Source organism: Cryptomeria japonica, chromosome 2 (genome assembly GCF_030272615.1).
Source record: "Cryptomeria japonica chromosome 2, Sugi_1.0, whole genome shotgun sequence".
In the NCBI taxonomy this organism is placed as follows: domain Eukaryota; kingdom Viridiplantae; phylum Streptophyta; class Pinopsida; order Cupressales; family Cupressaceae; genus Cryptomeria; species Cryptomeria japonica.
In genome coordinates, this window is record NC_081406.1 from 81763527 (window position 1) to 81785639 (window position 22113).

Here is a 22113-nt window from a genome sequence, read left to right on the forward strand (position 1 = left end):
AATGTCTTACAAATGTATAAGTAGAATTTCATCAAAATGTTTGTATTTAATCTAGAAATCTAATGTTCTGAAAATTTAAAAAAGAAAAGGTAAGGTTTTTTATTGTTTTTTTTGATATTTTGGTTAAGTAAATAAATATAATGAATTAAAAAATAAGTAATTTAGAAATAAATATTTGCATAGATAATTGAAAAATAAAAATAAATAAACGGGGAGATAGATATACTTAACTTTAGAATTAAAGATGAAAATTTTATATTAGTTCTTTTTTATCAATTTACTATTGCTAGATAAACAACTACTTAATTGTTCTCAACACTTCACTCATTGCTAGCATGTTTTTAGCTAAAGGCAGGGACTCATGCTGTCTCACAGCTCTTGTTTAAAAAAAAAAAAAATTTTTTTTTGAGCACCCGAACCATTCCAAACCTTGGGCAAATTTGCTACACAAAGGGTTTTTAAACATTTACTCGTCAATTTCACATCTCTGCTTAAACCCTCGAAAGGGGGCTCAAACCTTCTTATATCTTTTCTGTATTGTTTTCTTGACGATATAAGAGAGCCATGCCTCACAGGAAACTGGGACGGCCCACCGGCCATCGACTTTCTATGCTGAGGTGCAATTTCATTTCTTCCCCCGCTTTTTAAAGAATTCTTTGAAAAAAAATCCACTCTTTAACATGAAATATTAATTCTTATTTCAGGACAATGGTTTCACAGCTGGTTAAACACGAGCGGATCGAAACCACCGTGGCCAAGGTTAGCCTTAATACGGTTGCATTGAGCTTTAATTGCTTTTTAAATGTTTTTTCAAAATAATATTTGATATGTTCCTCCAGAGAAATAATCTTCAAATGAAAAGTATGGGAAAACTGGAATTTACTTTTAATGAAGCAGGTTGGTAAATATATATTTTGCAAGAAAAATGTAATTTTGTTGGAAAAATATTCCACACTCTGGACCCGATGTTGAAAAAACAATTTACATTCTGGTCTGAAATATTTGAAATTTCATCTACATTCCCAATTTAAAACGGCCTGGCAGCAGGTGAATTTAGTCAAATGGATACTCCCATTCCTTTGGTCCACGCTGAGGAAAACCCATCATTCTTGCACACCATATCCAGAGGATGTTAAAAGTCTTCAATCTGAAAACAGAAAAAGGGACTATTAGCCCAGTGCTAGAGCACCTACATTTTAATTATTGTCTAAGGTTTGAAACGTAGTTGGTCAAGGGTATAATTCAAATCAATTGTAGATTAGTTACTCAAGGCTGTAAATGAGTGGGACATCGACAGGACTCATGTATGAAAATAAGGTACAGCTGTTGTGCCTAAATTTTTGATGTAGTTAAAAACAGTCCCAGCGAGCTTTCAATTTTTTTTGTTCTATTTTTGAAAGCTCATATGTTTAATTCTTTTATAAAATGGCCAGAATCAGAACATTGCAGTTGTGCTTTTAATCAAGATTATTGTCATTTTTATTTATAGACGAAAAAAATTATAATGATCTATAAATTTTTGATACAGCTTTGTATTGAGTGGCATTGTTTTGTATATGTTTGATCATCAACCTACAGCTGCATCCAAGGGTGGTGGTGGGCTGTAATGTCCATTTGTTGTTAACACAAGCTGACCCTGAATTAAAAAATAACAAAAATAATAATAATCAGCAAGATGGGAGTGGGGCATGTTCTTCATATGTTCATGCAATTCATTTATTGTAATTAGCAACTCTTTGATGTTCTTCTTAACAAAACATAGCTAAATTGAGGGTGTTTTCTGAAATGGTGATCATGATATCAGAGTAAATGTTCAACAAATTCATGTAGACGGACTCACCCCATTCAAGGTTGTAGCTCAGATATCTAAAATAGATGTATATGAAAAACTTTGAGAGATATCCTTCTCAATGTGACAAATCCAATTTACGTGCCTCCAGAATGATATCTCTCAGCATTTTTCAGATAAATGTTGTTAGGATATCTGATCTAGTTAAATATCTCACTTGTTGTCACCCTAATTTACATGTGACCCAAAGGGAGCCAGTGAAGACAAAAATATAAGCAATGACTGCTGTGCTGCACAAACTAAGCACTAAAAACCTAGAAAAACTTAAACTAACAATACTAAAATGGTTACGAAAACCTAGTTTAACTAAAGATATTGAGGAGTTCATAGACCATGCTTTTTAAAGCTAAGTATACACTGTAGAAACTAAATTATTAACACAAATAATCTTTATCATAGCTAGAAGCATTAGAAGCAATGAGTGTACCTGATGTTAAGAGACAGAACTGCATTAAGCTATCCATCACTGCTGCACTGGTCTAAATTGGTGGAGTAATGAGAAAACCTCGAAAGGTTTGATGGGCTGCATCAACTGCTGTGATCAGGAGTCATAGTAGCTTGGATTCTGGTTTCTACAATCTTTGTTGCAGGGTTCGCCTAACTTAATTCATGAAGTTCAGAACCCAGCAAAAAAAGAAAACCTTTAAAAATTGTTCCAGTTCACCATGAAATTTTGGACAGTAAATGGCTTAGGTCTTCTTTATTAAAACATATTTAAAAACGAAGTGGCAGTTGTTTGGTGTTTTAGAATCTAGACTCCAGATTGTCATGTTCACTATTGAGCCTGTATTGAGTTTGGCACTGGTGTGGATTCATGGAGTAAAAAATGAGCAGTAACCACATGTAGTAAGACTATTGCATGGTTGGTACTGTGGGAGCTCAGTGTTGAGGCAAGCATCAAGACTCTACAAGCCTGCAAGAAATAGCTGTGGTAGATGCTGCTGACAGCTGTCATGCCCCTGCCAAATTGCTGCAAGTCGCAGCATACATAGTTGCCCATTTCCAGCAACTAGACTATCAAAAGGTGGCACCACAGATAATGCTATTAAGGTGGTGCTAGTTTTCATACTAGCGATTTAGAATAAAGAAGAGTTTAATTAAATTTAAACTACAAGTTATCAAGGGGCAGTGAAAGGTTGTGACTCCTTCAAAGAGCAGTAGTGTTGTTGTGACTTGTGGAGAGGACATCAATCAATTGAAAATATGAAGTGACTTTGCAAGTAAATAATTACAGCCAAAGAGGATGCAGTCTATCCAGGGAAAAATTAATAGATTTAAGGATGAAAGCCCTTAATTTCTCCTACTAAGTAATTGGACGAAAACCATAGTTTTACGGAGCTCAGATATGTTCCTCATAATCATTCAACAAAAGATGTCTATATGAATATGTAAGAAAAGTAGTTAAGGAGGAGATAAAGGAGCAAGATCTAAGAGAATAATTAATTACAGCAGAAGAGAAGTCAAAATCAGAATCACAAAACGTTGCTAAAACAGAAGAAGAAGAAGAAGAAATATTGTGTGTCAAAGACATGGCAATAATTGGAAATGATGTCCAAGAAACATCCATCCAACTTTTAGGTATGGAAGTAATTGATAAATGTAAAATGATTTGCAAGATATGAGAATGATTGGACCATGTGATGATGATGTGCAAGATGTTAGTTATGCTGTTGTGATATTGTAGACATTTTTATTAAGACCATTCCAAAAGAGACTTTTGAGTATCTCAGGCAGAAATTGGGAGTGGTATCTTCTTCATCCTGTCACTAAGTGCTTAAGAAACACATATTCAAGGGGAGCTAATCATTATATCATTTTTTAGCCCTATAGATTCCTTGGTATCATGCATTCAAAGACAACTCGGAGAAAGATCAGCAAGTGAATTTCTGAAAAGGGGAGAGCTAGAGAAAAAAGAGGAGAGTTCCAAGAAAAGAGGGAATGATGCTATTGATGTATAGGAAGAGGAAGTGCAGTACAAAAAAGAGATGTAGAGAATGAGGAAGATTTGTACAGAAAGAGCAAGAAAAAAAGGGAAGTATTAGACATCCCTTTGCCATTGATGTCAAAGGGGGAGAGTTATACTTAGGGAGAGAGTTTCAGACAAAAGGAGTATTATGCTATTGTATTTAGATGAGAATTTCTTTGCAGGGTTGCCATCAATGACAAAGGGGTAGATTGTTGGAAATCTTGTCCTTGTTTGGCTTCAAGTTTCTAAGTTTGTTGGGCCTAGGCGATTAGGGCTTTGACTTAGCATTGTTTGTGTCTTCTAGCAAGAGGTAATGCATACGTTCGACCCCCACACCCTAAAATGTCTAGCTCATCACGGACAATTGGACTTCTTGTTCGGTGGTTGTAGAATTCATTTTGGAAAGTGGTAGGGTGAATCGTTGAACCTCGACATCATGTGTTCACTGGCAAATCAGTCTTGGTCTTCAAATGCTCTGTCGGTCTTTAGAGAACGGGAAGTCTATGTAACTTGTTTGAAATTGTTTGGAATGCAACATGGAGTACACCTGACCCTTGATCCCCAATGGTACTTCGAGGACCGATGTTTGGGCATATGCCTTAACATGTTTGATGTTTTGAGTGAGTTAAGGACGAAACCCGACCTTGATTTGGCAAATTTATCTAAGTGCTCAAAAGATTTGTCGGACTTCAGTGGTTGTGTCTAAGCTATCCTTGTGTTTTAGTAAGAGCTATTAATATATTATCAATCCCTGACCCTCAACTTGCTGACCTGGTATGGGTTGTGTTAGAATTTTTTAGGGCAAAAGAGAATAACAGGTTTGGCTGACATGGTAACCGTCATATGTTTGAATGACTTTTTTTTTGATGGTCGACTTGTGGGATAGTTAATTTGTTTTTGGTCGACTTATGTATTTGTAGAATGGATGATGTGATATATATAAGTGAAGTAAAGTTTGAGAAAGAAGTTGAAGGGAAGTGTGTGTGCAAGCGTTCCCCTACTAAGTTTAGGCCTGTTATAACTGTAATTAATTTATTTCAATTGACTTACGACTTAAACTAAATTGATTAGGAGACAACTCTATTCATAGCTCTTTCCTTAACATAAATCAAATTTGTGATATTCCATAGTTTTAAATAATTTATCAATTATTAATGAATAAATTGTCAATCCGCCATACTAGACAATTAATTCTATCATATTAGATAATTAGTTTTATCATTCATAATTCTTAATGCAAAGTTCAATCCTTGTTACTACTCCAATTTTAAGTAAGAAGGAGATGACTATGTTGCCAAGTGCTTAGATACCAAACTTAATAGGCTCCCTCAATGTTTACGGCTCCAAGCCCTTACCCTATCTTGGGACTATGCCCTCAAAGTTTACGGGACGCTGATCCTTACCCTATCTTGGGAATCATCCTATTGGCTGGATTTAGACCCCTCTTGGAAACAACTCAATCCCATCTTATTAAATACTGACAGTAGTAGCAAGAATTTATAGTACTTACGTATTCTCTTTAATGTTTATTTAAGAGTTCTTTCTGATTTACAATCTAATATTGTTATTATCTTCTAATATATATATAACTGTCATACATATTGCAGTCTATATTAATATTACTGTTAAATTCTGCATAGGAACATTATCAGGCTTCATATTTTAAGCATACACATGAAGCACATCCCCATGCATACCACCAAGAACAAGGATGTTACTGCCTTTAACTTAATAACAGTTCCGATCTGATCTGATCGATGGTTGCAGATAACATATATTCATTTCTGATTCCTTATATAATTATATTAGATTATGTAATATATATATATATATATATATATACACCCTTTCAGCATTGATGAGATGCGTCTTCTCGTTGCATCCCTTTCCTTAACTTAAACTGCACCTTATAAGAAGCATTATTAATTATAATTAAATCGCAGTTATTGATAAATACACTAAAATTGTATCATTTGGTGACTATAATAAAAATCACTCCTTGTAAAATTACACCTCCTCTTAGTAGTCGAAGACTGTATTACTGTTGCTGCATAGCACTCTTTCCAATGGAGTCAAATGTTGTATTACGGTCGCTGCCTTATACTGATCTCTATTGTCGTTTCTTTAATGTGATTGCTGCCTACATTAGCTCATTGATAATTATTGTTGTGTATTCGTGTAAAGTGGAAAATTGAACCCTAGTGATTCCCCACCTAGGAGAGAGAAAGGAAATCACTAGGATGATTTTCACTTGGGAGATACTTTACATTCAAAAGAGGGGTTGAATTCACTAGATCCAAACCCTAGAATGAATAAGGATCTGAATGCTAAGTGAATTGCAAGGGTGCAATGCAATTTACCCTCTTTTGTAAGTAGAAGAGTTGACTTGTTGACTATGCAGAAAATGAAGACAAAATGGGTGAAATAAGGAGCTACCGATTCGGGATCGTGCTATAACTTCGGATCTGAGGTATTTAGACTGATACGGACCTGCCCTGCAAATTTGGAGAAAAGTCATCGGGACCGTGTGCAAGTTGCACACAGTCCTTCGAAAAATCTGCGAGTCGAAAAAGTTTTTTCCGTCTTTGCAAATGAATCCTAAATCTGCAATTATAGCCGCGCACCTGCAACCTGCACACAAAAAAGAAGGGAAGAAGGGTTGTGGATAGGGGTTTGCCTTAGTCAAACCCCGATTGAGAAATCAACCTTGAAAGAAAGTAATTGCAAATGCTTAAATGTAAATAATGGAAATGTATACCTTGTAGATTTGCAATTTGTTGATGATGGTTACTTTGCTTCTTGAATGTAATCACAAGTGTTGCATGAAATGACAAAACCCTAACACACACACATGCTTGCAAATGAATGGAGTAATGTTGCTCCAATGGATGAATGAAGAAGACACATGAAGAAGACGACTTGATGGATGCTTGAAGACTTGAATGCTTGATGACAATAATGAAGACCTTCCGCTTGTTTTCCCAATTTTCGCTTATCTTATCTTATGCAAATGAGAGAACTAGATCCCCTTTTATACTTGCCTAGGAGAATGAATTTTCATCTCACTGAAGGCCGACATAGGAGGAATTAAATCCCAAAGAGCAAATTGGGTCCAAGGGTTAGATGGACCCATTTTAGGGCCACCCAAAGAGGGAGGACAGGGGCGCTACGCCCCTGTCTTGCCCTATTTTGGGGCTTGGACAGGGTCACAAGGTGATGCAAGGGCTGAAACGGGAGGAGATTTGGAAGAATGATGTAGAAAGAGGTCCCAATTGAGTAGGGAGATGCAGTCGCTAGGGTGAGGACCTAAAACGTGGTCAAAATTGCAAGGGTCGCAATTTTATGACGCTACAATTCGTAAGACTTGCACACCATTATCATTAGCAATTAAATGTTACTAAATTCATTAGTTATCTTGCAAAGGGAATTGAGTTGGGTTTCAGAAGATTGTGAAGTCTTGTTCCAAGACAATCTTCTCATATTAGCTATGGCACAGATATAGGTATCATGGCTGGGATATGACATAATGCTTTATTATTCAAACACAAAGTAGAGCAGATGTATTGAAGAGCATATTGAATATAGAGTAGAGCAGAGGTGAATAAGAATGTGTACTTGATGAGAACAAGTTAACAGAGTGGAACGCAACGCTGTATCATGCTATTCAAAGTAGAGCATAGCAGATATTGTGGAGTGTAAAAGTGTAGAAAGATATGTTAAGTTGAAGAAGCAAACATCTTGAAAGTGAATTTTTGCAGAAGAGGTTGGTACCTCCTAAAAGAAGAGATTGGTGTCTCTTCCTAAGTTGGTGCTTTGTTGTGGGGATTGGTTTCTCCAATAGGTTGGTGCTCGCGAATTTAGTAAGTGGGGATTGGTGCTTCTAGTGGGTTGGTGCTTGCAATAATGTAAGATCATTTTATTTTGTTGCAATTGGATTTGGACAATAGATCCAAGTAGTCCTTCATGGTTTTTCCTTGAAAGGTTTTCCACGTAAACTTTGCATTCTTGTGTTCTTAATTGTGTGGATGATTATGTGTTTGCTGTTTTTGTAGTTGTTAATTTTTAAAGAAGTGAAGGATTGCTTTATATTGATTAACACATCGTCTTAGTATAAGTGTGTGCTCATCAATTCACTCGGTGTCGGCCCCCAACATTGATGAAAATGTTTTCTAGTACCAATCAAATAGCATGAATGACAACCTACGCTTCAAAATTTTACCAAGGAAAGTCATTTCTCTCCTCTTTGCCCTCAGGCAGATAGTAGTATCCATCTTGTGCATTTGAGAATGGAAAAGCATAAAACCTCGGAACTCATATAAAACCTTGCTGCTGTTTCTGATATCTTTAAGCATATAAAACCTCACAATCATAATTAGCCATTAAGTTTAATGTTCTCTCCATTTCATACCATCTCACCCCATAAAATCATTCGGACCTTCACTAACTCAAAATCATTATAATTACGTCCCCACCTCCACCTCCATTGGAGAGTAGAGAAGCTCGTGCCAAACATCTTCTAAATTAACGATACTTTCCTCATTTTCCATATCGATCACCCCCTTTGCTAGTCTACCCTCTACATTGTTTCCTTCCTTGTATACGTGGGAGATACTGGAGTCCTTGACGTGCCCAATCACCTCCCAAATTAGCTGCAACCATTTATTCAATTTCCAATTTGGTGTATCTTTTTGACGTATGGTGGCATTGACAATAATTTGCGAGTCCCCTTCTAGGTGGATTCTTTTAAGATTTATTTCTTACCCATAGCCAATTTAAGTAGTGCCACTTGGAATTCGGCAACATTTTTTGTTCCCTTCTTTAGTGTTTTCACAGCCACCAGAAGGATATTGCCCCCCTGATCTTTGATAACACATCCAATACTTGATTGCTGCAAGAGGCTCCATCAAAGTTGATTTTGACCTAACCATGATCTGGAGGACACCACCGAACATCATCCTGAGGATTAGAAGCTAGATTAAATAGGGGAATATTTTAAGTTTATTATAACATATTTAAATTTAATATAATATTATTTTATTTTTTAATAAATATTTTAGAGTTTTACTAATTTTAATTTTGTATGATTTAAATATTCAGATCAGATTTATAAAATTTGATCCGAAATTTTTATCTTTGTTGAACTCTAACATAAACACAAATCTTGTGACATAGGCTACATCTTTGGCTGCTGCTGAATAGATGCTATCCTGTAATTCATGCCCCACTTCTTGGATGTGCTGAATGAGATATTGCTGCAATCTTTGGAATTCTTTCCTTTGACTTGGTCAGTACTAGAGTTTGAAAGGTGGTCTAAAAACTCAGTTTATGTATCATCCAGTACCGGTTGTTTACCCACAGTTTCAAAGAGGCTATTATCTGAAATCTTATGTGTATGCTGATGGACACAAAGCATATCTCATCAGTTATGGAGAAACATGCTTCCTATAACCAAGCATTACATCTGTGATTTCTACATAAGGTGCCTTAATGATATCCTAAGCCAAACACCGAACAGACTTCATGGTTTATACTGGTTGGAACTGTGACTTAATTAGGAAAATTAAGTACAAAGAAAACCATTTATGGTCGAGGATTTTTATTGATGATTTAAACTAAAGAGTGACATTACATTAAAAAAATAATGAATCTCTGGCAGCATTAATGAGGCTATTGGCAACTGGAAAAATCTATGATGAAGTTTTGCTACAATAGTTTAGGAGATCTATATCGAAGCTACACTACTGTTGAATGGACTGGCAAGTATTGGCATTAACATCAATGAGATCTATGATCATAAAGGAAATTAGGTGTAATAGTTGGTGCTCAATTGTGTGGGGCAAATCTTTAAGCTGTACACTCAAAAGTGGGTCTATTAGGGTTTCACCATTGCCAGGTTCCAGGTGATTCATCGTGTAGTAAGGCATAATTGCTGGCTTTTACGGATTGGCTGCATGGTGACTTTTGAGCTGGTGGACAATCCCCCACTATAGAGTTTCTCTACAGATGAACATGAACATGTGTTCTAACAGGCATTAGTTAGCATTTGATCCTTGAGCATCATCAGCTCATATTAAAAATAGTAAGGAAAATGGTACGTGGACTCTGAAGGCTAGAGTGCAAAATAAGTACAATTACCATTTTCAAGATTGGTAATAGCAATGACAAAATAGTTTTGTCACTGCTCTATTTAAAAGCATGCACTGTAGTATCTCAGATTAACAAGTAATAATACAGTTTGTATGTTTTAATGAATGCCGTACTTCACAGTGATAGTAAGGAGACTCATAGTTGAGGAGGCATTCTTGGTTAAATTTTTAACTAGTAAATTTTAATGTGTAAAGAGATTTTCATCCCAAATGAGTGCATCTTGTGTTATTTTTACATGAATTATGTTGGGAAATATAAAAAAATGTTCATTTTCTTTTTGCCAAGTTTGTTTATGTTCCTTTGTATGGTTGAAGTGCAGGCAAAGGAACTCAGACGATTGGCTGATACTGTGGTTACCCTTGGGAAAAAGGTTTGCCAGAACTACCCATTTCTTTCCAGTCAACAAATGGTTTTGATTACTGAATATTGTAAAACGTGTGATGTGTATTACTGTGGGGTACCTGATTTTAAATGGTAAGTAAAATCTACTGTGGTTTGAGATGGCTGCGAACTTTCAATTGAGAATCACAGTTAGAGATTGCCCTTCTTGCTTGTCAAGATGAAAATGCATTGCAGAATGATTATTTTATAACATGCTATTGTTTTAATTTTTTTAATTGTAAAGATGATTTAATTTTATTGGAACATAGTACATTTCTAGTACAATGTCATGTCCCCTCTTTAGCTCTGTCTATCAGAGACACGCGAGTCAGCTTATTATGGGGTCATGTAGGCTGGCAGTGGTGGATAGAGACTTAGTGAGGATATTCAGTGTTTGGGATTTGGTGTTTTGGCAGTAGTAGACCAGTTTGGAGCAGTTCCTTAATTTTAGGAGGCAGTTCCTACATTTGTGGAGGCTATTCCTACTATTTAGGAGGTTATGACAGTATCCAGGGTTGGGTTTCCATGAGACTATTCCTTGGTTTCAGTTTCAGAAGATTTGGGTATGTTTCCTAGTTTCTAGGAGCATCCCTAGATTTTAGGGATAAGATTGCCAGTGGATCCATGATTTCCGACTTCAGTCACAGACAGGTGGTAGGTTCTGTTTCAGGCTTTTGGAGTCATTTGAGCCTTCTGCAGCTATTTGGGTTATATTTTTAATATATTTAAATATTTCCTAAGTTAGCGTTTAATTAATTAAATAAGGCTATGTTTATAGCCATTTTGGAGTAATAAGGGGTTTTTGGCTTCATCTGGATGCATATGCCCATGTGTGATAGCTCGTTGGAAAGGTCTTGAACTTTTCTAAATGTTTCCCATTTGTCAGGGACCCTTTTGATGAACGAAATTCTTTTATATTAAAAAAGTGGCGTTTTCTCTATACTTGGCGACTAAAAATGAGAAATAAGACTTTATAAGCCTAAGCGCACTTTTCATACACTTTTAGGGTTCGAGCTAGAGGGGAGGAGTTATAAGAAGATGGTAACCTAATTATCATTCATCTTTGATTTGGAGAATTTGCTCTGGAGAGCGATTCAGCATCTGGGACGGAAACCCCAGGGTCTTGCTCGTCTGGGACGTAGCCCCCAGCACAGTGGTTATTTGGTTCTTGCATTCAGTTTTCAGTGCCTTGGAGTTGGTACGATATCTTTTCTGGAGGATTCAGTGAACAGAGTTAGGGTTCAGCGTGGAGATTGGGGTTTCCAGCTTGGCATCACCTAACAGCCGTACGACTGTACTTTGCAGCCATTTCTCTTCCCACATGGAGCTATGTAAGAGCTTGGATGTTTGCCACAACCTCCTTCTTGATTACAATATTCACTCTTCATCCAGGTTGGACTCATTATTATTGTAATCTTCCTGGAATTGTTTAGAATCACTATTTGGATAATTATTTGATTTAAATAATCAGAAATCTGCTTGGTACGATTCTGATTTGGTTGTGTATGAACATTTATTTCCAGTACTCTTTTCATGTACTTGTTCTTCAATTATAACTTGCTGAAAAACTATCAAAAACACAAAAATAAACAACCTTCTGCAACTTCTGTCTATTCTCTAAAACCATCAAAGGAAACATAGGAAAATATAGTTTATTAATTTAAAAACTACAGCAAATCAGCAAGGGGATCCATCAGGGATCTTTCAGTGGTATCAGGGCTATTTTCCTGCCAGCCTGTGGGGCTAAGTTTTATTTATTTTTCTATGCATCCGGGAGGAAGTGACTTATACAGATACTATACCCGCAGAAGAGCTCAGTACGAGCGTGAGAGTGGGAGAGAACAAGAACCTATCATGGCAGATGAATAGGTGGGTGCCGGAGTAAATCAGGCTGAGGAAGATAGACAAGAGAGAGAGATGATGAGGACTCTCATCACTACGTAGCCCAGGATTGTTTAGACCTTAGACAGGATACAGGTTACCCTAGAGCGGTTGGAAATGGACAAACACAGAGGCAGACGGAGTAGATCAGTATCTGTGGTTGGAAGCCAACATAGTCAGGGATCTCATACATCAGCTGGGAGCTCTCATCATTCCCCTAGGCGTGAGAGGCATCATACACTAGTTAGGGATAGACCATTACTTCCTCGGTTTATACCAGGTGAGCAGCCGATACAAGTAGAGCCACCAGAAGTGGATTTTCAGGATTCAGTCAAGGCGGTTACAGTTGAGTGGAGAGCCCTACCCCCAGAGGTTAGGGATGTTTTTCCTTTTCCACAATATTGTGCACAGCGTAGAGATACTGCCAGGTTCAGAGGAGACCGGGGCTATAGGCCTCAGCAGCAGAACTATGACCTCAATAGAGCTACTGGGAAGATCACATTGGCTACATATGATGGGACTAGTGGTACGAGTGCATGAGCATGGGTGCACAAGTTGGATATATATCTGTCACTGAGACCCATGCATGAGAATGATGCTATTCAGTTTGTTGTCTTACATTTAGATGGAGTTGCCTATGACTGGTGGCACCACGGATTGGTCACCTAGGACCACGCCATGGTCCATTCCTATGCAGAGTTCACTGAGCGTCTCATTTCTAGGTTTGATCGTAAGGACACAAAGCTCTATTACAGGGAGTTAGCACATCTGAGACAGACTGGGCATGCAGAGGCGTATATTAATGAGTTCCAGCATATTGCAGTTATAGTACCTGATATGCCCCAAAAGCGCAGTGTGATGTTATTCATTGAGGGACTATAGGACAGGCTTAAGGGATGGGTACGTGCTTTTAAGCCGGCCACTCTTAAGGACGCCATAGATGTGACATTGAGACTCGACACCACTCCTACTTCTTATCAAATAGATAAGAAGTTGTTTAGGGATTCACGACCTCCTTTGAAGGCCAATACCTCTCAGTTTAGAGATGGACAGATAGCTAGACCTCCCAGGATGGACCCGGAGACACAGAATGATCTGAGAAGGAGGAAACTATGCTTCTCATGCAAAGAGCCTTGGGAGCCAGGGCACCGTTGTATGGGCAAGGGCAAGGTTCATTTGATTGAGGTGACATTTGAGTTGGGAGATGATGAGGTACCTCTTAGTTGGGAGATGAGGAGGTACCTCTGAGTTGGGAGATGAGGAGGTACCTGACACTGATACTGAGGATTGTACAGAGGAGGTTGAACAAGAGCAACCACAGTTGGAGATAGACACCCTTGAGCCTTTGGCGCCAGCCAAAGTGACTGTTGCTACCCTCTCCAGTTATCTCAGGTTTCACGCCTTTCGTTTGAAAGGTACACTTAGGGGTCAGCAGGTTATGAGTTTGGTAGACACAGGCGCCACGCACAATTTTATTGATCAGAAGTTAGTTGATAGGCGTGGGTTACAGTTTGAGGAGTTTGGGGGGTTTGGAGTTAAGGTTGCAGATGGTGCAGTTTTGGGCTGTACTAAATGGATTCCACAACTTAGTATTCAGATGGGGGATTATACTCTAACAGATGACTTTTATGTGCTTCCGTTGGAGGATTATGATGTGGTTTTGGGCATGCAGTGGTTACAGGGTATTGGGCGATACATTATTGATCACCATCGTATGCAGTTAGAGTTCCTTTCTTGAGGGAAGAAGACTATCTTGAGGGCAGCTTCAGACGGTGGGCCTAAAGAGGTGTCTTCTCGCAGGATGGAGACTATTATTAGACATAATGATGTGATTTGGGCTACACATTGTTTTGTGAAGTCCAAAACACCTACACCTCAGGATAGCAGGGCATTTCATGTTGATATTCAGTCGGTGATGGACCGTCATGGGAGAGTCTTTGGTGACATACCTTCCGGTGTACCTCCAGATAGAGGGTTTGAGCATGGGATAGAGATGGAGGATGGAGCTAAGCCAGTGATTACCACTCCGTATCGTCATCCTAGAGCCTACAAGGATGAGATTGAGAAGACTATTCACGAGTTGTTGGACATGGGTTTCATTGGCCCGAGCTCTAGCCCCTTTGCTTCTTCTGTAGTGCTTGTTAAGAAGAAGGATGGGACTCTGCGGATGTGTATAGATTACAGGGCCTTGAACAAGAAGACAATCAAGAACAAATACCCTATTCCACGCATTGATGAGTTGCTGGATGAGCTTCATGGAGCTATCTACTTCTCTAAGATTGATCTTCGTTCAGGGTACCATCAGATACATGTACGAGCAGAGGATGTACACAAGACTGCCTTCCATTGTCACTATGGGCACTATGAGTTCCTGGTAATGCCTTTTGGTCTCACCAATGCACCAGCCACTTTCCAGTCTTGTATGAACCATATCTTCAACAAGCAGTTGAGGAAGTCGGTTCTAGTGTTCTTTGACGACATTTTGATTTACAGTCGCACTTGGGAGGACCATCTCAGACATGTTGAGGAGGTACTTAGCATTATGGAAAGCCAGTCTCTATTTGCTAAGTTGTCCAAATGTGAGTTTGGACTTAGAGAGGTCTTATATTTGGGTCATGTGATCAGTGCTGATGGAGTGAAGATGCATGAGGAGAAGATTCAGGCGATTCGGGATTGGCCCCGCCCTCAGAACATTACTGAGTTACGTGGGTTCCTTGGCCTATGTGCTTATTACAGGAGATTTGTGAGGGGTTTCTCTTAGTTGGCAGCACCATTGATAGACCTCACAAAGAAAGGGGCATTCAGATGGACAGAACAGGCACAGGGGGTCTTTGAAAGACTCAAGGAGGTTATGAGCACTTGCCCAGTTTTGGCACTCCTTGACTTCTCGCAGCCATTTGTTCTGGAGTGTGATGCTTCAGGTTTGGGCATAGGAGTGGTTTTGATGCAGAACAGACACCCCATTGCCTATGAGAGTAGGAAGCTGCGAGATAATGAGAGGTTGTACTCCACCTATGATAAGGAAATGTTGGCTATTATGCATGCCGTAGCCAAATTTAGACAGTATCTTGTTGGCGGCAAATTCGTGGTAAGAACAGACCACAACAGTCTAAAATATTTCTTAGATCAGACAGAGCTCAATGATCGACATCAAAAATGGGTGAGCAAGATTCAAGCTTATGATTTCGATATTGAATTCATAAAGGGGAAGAATAATACTGTGGCTGATGCACTTTCTAGAAAACCCTCACTTGCTGCCCTATGTTCATTGAGCGAGATTTCAGCAGATTGGAAGGCTCAACTTTTAGTTGAGTATTCCAAAAATTAGCATGCTTGTGAGGTCATGGATGGGTTGGTAGTGGATGGTAGATACAGTGTGGTAGATGACGTTATCTACTACAAGGGCAGGGTTTATCTTGTTCCTGGTTCACAGTGGAAGGAACAAATTTTGCATGCCTTTCATGATACTCCCACAGCAAGACATCCAGGGTATGGTAAGACTTATAGAGCGGTCCGGGAGAGATTCTCGTGGAAGGGTCTCAAAGATGACGTTTTGCGTCATGTCCGTGAGTGTATGACTTGTCAGCAGAACAAGTCGGAGCATACCTACCCCGCTGGCTTGTTACAACCCTTGCCTATTCCGGAACAGAAGTGGACAGGGATTTCTATGGATTTCATTACAGGTCTTCCTCGGGTTCAGGGGAAAGATTGGATCTATGTTGTAGTGGATAGATTAACAAAATATGCCCACTTCTTTCCCATTGCAGTTGATTTCTCAGCATCTCAGGTGGTTGAGCTATTTTTCAGAGAGGTATTTAGACTCCATGGTCTTCCGAAGACCATAGTGAGTGACAGGGATAGTAGATTCATGAGTTCCTTTTGGCAGGAACTTTTCAAATTAGCAGGCACAAAGTTGACACCTAGTACTAGTTACCACCCTCAAATAGATGGACAAACCGAGATAGTCAATAAGTGGATTGAGGGATATTTGCGTATCTACGTGTCGGGGCAGCAGAAGGCATGGGTACGCTGGTTGTATTTGGGCGAGTATTGTTACAATACTACGCACCACATGTCCATAGATATGACTCCTTTCAGAGCTCTTTATGGTTATGAGGCATTATCCTTCATTGATTTGGCTTTGAGTGACAATAGAGTTCCTTTGGCTCAGGATTGGTTATAGGAGAACCAGGACATCATGAGATCTCTCAGGGAGAACTTACAACATGCTCAGAATCAGCAAAAGATGTACGCTGATCGGCATAGGACTGAGAGGGCATTTGAGGTGGGTGACATGGTTTTCCTACGCTTACAGCCATACCGATAGAGCACCCTTAAAGGGGGGGGGGGGGGCGCTGAGAAGCTCAAACCTCGTTTTTATGGGCCATATAGAGTTCTCAGGCGCATTGGAGAGCTTGCTTATGAGGTGGAGTTACCACTTGGCAGTAAAATTCATAATGTGTTTCACGTATCCTGCCCGAAAAAGGCCCTTGGACAACATATTATAGTATCACCCGATTTGCCTCCCATGGATGAGGAAGGTAAATTGACTTTGATTCCTGAGGAAATTCTTGAGGTGAGGGAACGGCGGCTGAGAAGCAGGGTGATTCGGGAGTATCCAATACGTTGGAGAGATCTTCCCATAGAGGATGCCACTTGGGAGGGTGAGTATATTTTGCAGCATCCAGTGTTGCAGTTGCTTGTGGGCAAGCATCTTTGAGAGGGGAGGATTGTCATGTCCCCTTTTTAGCTCTGTCTATCAGAGACATGCGAGTCAGCTTATTATGGGGTCTTGTAGGCTGGCAGTGGTGGATAGAGACTCAGTGAGGATATTCAGTGTTTGGGATTTGGTGTTCTGGCAGTAGTAGACCAGTTTGGAGCAGTTCCTTAATTTTAGGAGGCAGTTCCTACATTTGTGGAGGCTATTCCTACTATTTAGGAGGTTATGACAGTATCCAGGGTTGGGTTTCCACGAGACTATTCCTTGGTTTCAGTTTCAGAAGATTTGGGTATGTTTCCTAGTTTCTAGGAGCATCCCTAGATTTTAGGGATTGTAGACGTATAAAAATGACCATATTCCTAAATGAATATTTTATGTTCATTTCCCTATTTAATCAAGAAGTCTTGTGTGTGTGTGTGGATTGGTATTTTACGTATTTTTCACATTTTAATTCTAACAATCCACTTTTCCCGCATACAGGGATAAGATTGCCAGTGGATCCATGATTTCCGACTTCAGTCACAGACAGGTGGCAGGTTCCGTTTTAGGCTTTTGGAGTCATTTGAGCCTTCTGCAGCTATTTGGGTTATATTTTTAATATATTTAAATATTTCCTAAGTTAGCATTTAATTAATTAAATAAGGCTATGTTTATAGCCATTTTGGAGTAATAAGGGGTTTTTGGCTTCATCTGGATGCATATGCCCATGTGTGATAGCTCGTTGAAAGGTCTTGAACTTTTCTAAATGTTTCCCAATTGTCAGGGACCCTTTTGATGAACGAAATTATTTTATATTAAAAAAGTGGCATTTTCTTTATACTTGGCGACTAAAAATGAGAAATAAGACTTTATAAGCCTAAGCGCACTTTTCATACACTTTTAGGGTTTGAGCTAGAGGGGAGGAGTTATAAGGAGATGGTAACCTAATTATCATTTATCTTTTACACATTTCATCTTTGATTTGGAGAATTTGCTCTGGAGAGCGATTCAGCATTTGGGACGGAAACCCCAGGGTCTTGCTCGTCTAGGACGTAGCCCCCAGCACAGTGGTTATTTGGTTCTTGCATTCAGTTTTCAGTGCCTTGGAGTTGGTACGATATCTTTTTTGGAGGATTCAGTGAACAGAGTTAGGGTTCAACGTGGAGATTGGGGTTTCCAGCTTGGCATCACCTAACAGCCGTACGGCTGTACTTTGCAGCCATTTCTCTTCCCACATGGAGCTATGTAAGAGCTTGGATGTTTGCCGCAGCCTCCTTCTTGATTACAGTATTCACTCTTCATCCAGGTTGGACTCATTGTTATTGTAATCTTCCTGGAATTGTTTGGAATCACTATCTAGATAATTATTTGATTTAAATAATCAGAAATCTGCTTGGTACGATTTTGATTTGGTTGTGTATGAACATTTATTTCCAGTACTCTTTTCATGTACTTGTTCTTCAATTATTACTTGCTGAAAAACTATCAAAAACACAAAAATAAACAACCTTCTGCAACTTCTGTCTATTCTCTAAAACCATCAAAGGAAACAGGGGAAAATATAGTTTATTAATTTAAAAACTACAGCAGATCAGCAAGGGGATCCATCAGGGATCTTTCATACAACAATGTGAGAGGAATGTGGAACACTTCTTGCATCTAAAACTTCTCTCCAAAATGCACAACAATTGTGCTACAATAGTATTGGACTATTATTGTCATCTTCTTGGCCCTTCACAAAAGCATAAAAACGATATTTTGTTTTCAAATTTGAAGTGTAGAATGATATGCTATTGACTGTCCTTTGATAGGTGTGGAAGAGGAACCCAAGGTAAAACTGGAACTATAGAAACTCTTTAAATGTAAGCTGCAGGAAAGTCCCTCCTTCTTGATGTGGATATTTGTCTGTTGAATCTAAATTATCTAAGTGATCCAGGGCATTGGAAAAGTAATAGGACCCATCAAGTGAATGGGAAGATGACTGCTTTTAAGCAAATTTTGACCTTGATGTCAATCCAATTGAAAAATGTGGGTGGCCATGAAGTTGGGACTGCTTTTCTGGCTGGCAATTAATCTGAGCATAGCAGTCAAGGCTAGGCTAAAAAGATTCCATGCTGACCATGATGAAAAAAAAATTATTGTAGGCAGAAATATTGCAAAACAAAATCATTGTTGCACAGCGAACACCAAAGTGTAAATATATTAATATTGTTTTTCAGGATTTTACAATGTATCGGAAAATGTTTATAAAGCATTGCATTTCCGTACAACTTCTGAAACTACCTCAACCGTAAGAAAGCAATTGACTATTTTAATGACAATATTAAAATAAACCACGAAGTCAGTAAGGTGACATTATTAAAATATTTTTATACCTTAAATTCCAACAGACCAATGGATTTTCTGTGTGATTTTAAAGACTGAAGAAATAATGAAATTATGAACTGTGTATTTCAGCAATGTACTGTAGTAGAAGATTTTTTGACTGGGTGATAACCAAAAATGTTAGTCTGCTTGTTGGACCTCTTGTGGAAAGGTGTGCTACAGCATGATTGGATGACAAATGTGTTGGCACCCCCTTTATTTTTGTTGTGGCTGGATTTGGACTGTAGATTCAAGCAGTCCTCCTTCATGGTTTTTCCTTGAAAGGTTTTTCATGTAAATCTTGTGTTCTTAATTGTGTGGATCTTGTGTTTGCTATTATTGTGGTTGTTAAATTTTAAATAAGTAAAAGTTTATCTTATACTGATTCATCCCCTCCCTCTCAGTATAAGTGTGTGCTCATCAAACATTACATCATTTTTGTAGTCCTATAATATAGGATATACAAGTCCTATAAATATGTAGTGTATGAAATTATAAATGATCTAATTATCTGAAATGAGCAATGTAAATGTGACGTGATTTAATTGTTAAAAACAAGGTGTGACAGTAAGTACAACAAGATTATGCTCAGTTGCGTTCCTGATCACATTTATGTTAGCTTCCAAAAATGGGAATTTTTTCTCATGATCTTTAATGGCCATAAATTGTGATTTGTTTCCTTTTCACATGTTTTGACTTTACACTGTTTTGCAAATATCTCCATACTTGTCTCCGATATCAGAGATGTGTTCTAGGGGGTAGGAGGTGCGTCTCCTTGCAACATTGATATATGGAGTACTTTTAGGCAGATTTGCTTGATACTTCTCTTTCCTTGTCTTGATACGCATATCCACATATCAGATAGTTGACATGATACGATATTCTTAGATATGACATGAATATTGTATGTATACGTATCTGTAACAAGCCTGTTATTGGGCCATATCTAATACATTTGGATATCGCACCACATCATCTAATGCTATATCTGGTTTAGGTTTTATGAGAATCAGTCAAAATTTGGTAAAATAGGATAAAAAAAATTGTACACATATACATGTGTGTCTATATATATAGAGAGAGAGAGAGAGGAAGATGCACACACATCACTAAAGACAAACATAATTTAAAGGAATAAATATTGTAAACTAAAAAATAAAAGGCAAAATATTAAATATATTATGATAAATATTTTGAAAGTTGTGTCTTATACCATTACAGATATAAATTATTGTATATATGTATATTTCTATGATTGTCGTATCTAGCTGTATCTCTCTTAAGGTCTTGAAAATTTGTTGTGTATGTATCGGTTTCCATACAATTCTGCTTTTAGCATTTTGGTTTTTTAATATATGTTTTATTTTGAGGCATAAGATGCATGGTGACTTTTCGTGGAATTCAGCCAAGTCAGTATTTTGAGACAAGAATGATGCTACCTCTGAATTTATTCTAGAACTTCTGGGTCAAGATAATGGTCAAAGAGGTTGCGGATCAGAGGGATTACTAGTGTTTGTACCAAGCAATGAAGAGAATGAAAGAACAATGCCTAATATTTGCGGTGAGGGAGCTTTCATTTGGTATAATCATAAAGTTAATGAGTGAGTAGCATGGTGCCTGACATTTCAATTTAGATTATCCTACATAATGAAGACAATAATTAATGCATGACACTAGCTAGAAAGATGCCCCATGGTTTATTAGTGTGGCATTATTTTGGGCGTTAGGTGAAACTGGTTTGACCACACATCTATATATACTGTTTATTGGCCAGGTGCAGTGATGTCACTAAGCTTGAATTAGTGCTCATGCTTCCTCAGAAAACGTTTCTTCTGTTTTATGTGTTGTGTCAACTGATAATAATAATATACAAGAAATTGTGCAGACATTGAGAAAATAACGACATTAGACATTTCATCCCTTTGATGTAGTACACAAATACTTTATAGTTTATTCACACTTCTCACTGCACAACCATGAATAGCCACTGTAAGTGAACAAATTCAGAGAAGAGTGCTCTAAAAGAAAACATAGCCATGACAACTGATGGTAAAGAAATATCATTTGATGTTGCTTTGGACTCAATTTCAGTAGTTTAAGTTTAAAAATTTCATACCTAGGTATCTGTTACAGGGTTTGTAGCAGATATATCAAGTTAACATTTGTGCTCATAGCAATTTGGGATAAATTGAGGCCTTTTGAATGGAATTTGCAGCCCACATTCTGTTAAGATGGACACATTTAGGAAAGATTTTAGCTCTTCAAATGTTGGACCAATGCAGATGTATTAGCTCTTTTGGTCTTAAAGATGCGGAAGAACCTCTAAGCTGTCGGCTGTTGTATCCTCCATGATTGTGCTTTGGTTGATTCTCAATGCAATATAAGAGAGATGCTTCAGCTGGAAAAAGTTCTCATGTCTTACTAGTTATCTCTTGGAGACTTCTGATAATGTACTATGTTGAAAATTGAGATATAAAATGCTTACGTCAGGTTGGGGACTCTTATGTTTTGTAGTTTTCTATGATAGTAGATTTGGTTTAGCTATATGTTTATTGTAAGAAGCCTCTTGTTTGACACTGACAATATACTTTGTTCTTAAAATGTTTATTTTCCACTTATTTATTTTGTAGAGATACTTTTGCTTCTATTACATGTTATATACATGTAATATAAAATCTTCTCACATCATGCTTTACAGGGAACAGATTCAGCGAAGAGTTTTGCTCGTGGAATTCTTAGGGGAGACGATGTTATTCATAAAGTCTTTACTGAATTTGCTTACCGTTATAGGTAAATATTTTGTGTTATTGACAAGCTTGGAATTCT

At 38.1% G+C, this 22113-nt stretch overlaps 1 protein-coding gene across 2 annotated transcripts in view; it reads left to right on the forward strand.

Moving 5' to 3' along the window:
* The first annotated feature begins 395 nt into the window (after positions 1–395).
* The window catches only part of LOC131078852 (uncharacterized), a 50222-nt gene continuing 28504 nt past the window's right edge, over positions 396–22113 (forward strand). The window contains exons 1-4 of one of the 2 annotated variants that reach the window (XM_058016654.2): positions 401–617; positions 705–759; positions 10282–10332; positions 21986–22077. In XM_058016654.2, the coding sequence (XP_057872637.1) occupies positions 565–617; positions 705–759; positions 10282–10332; positions 21986–22077 (251 nt within the window). In that variant the 5' untranslated portion in view covers positions 401–564. Of the gene's footprint in view, positions 618–704; positions 760–10281; positions 10333–21985; positions 22078–22113 lie in introns of both variants that reach the window. The other variant, XM_058016655.2, reaches the window with a different exon arrangement.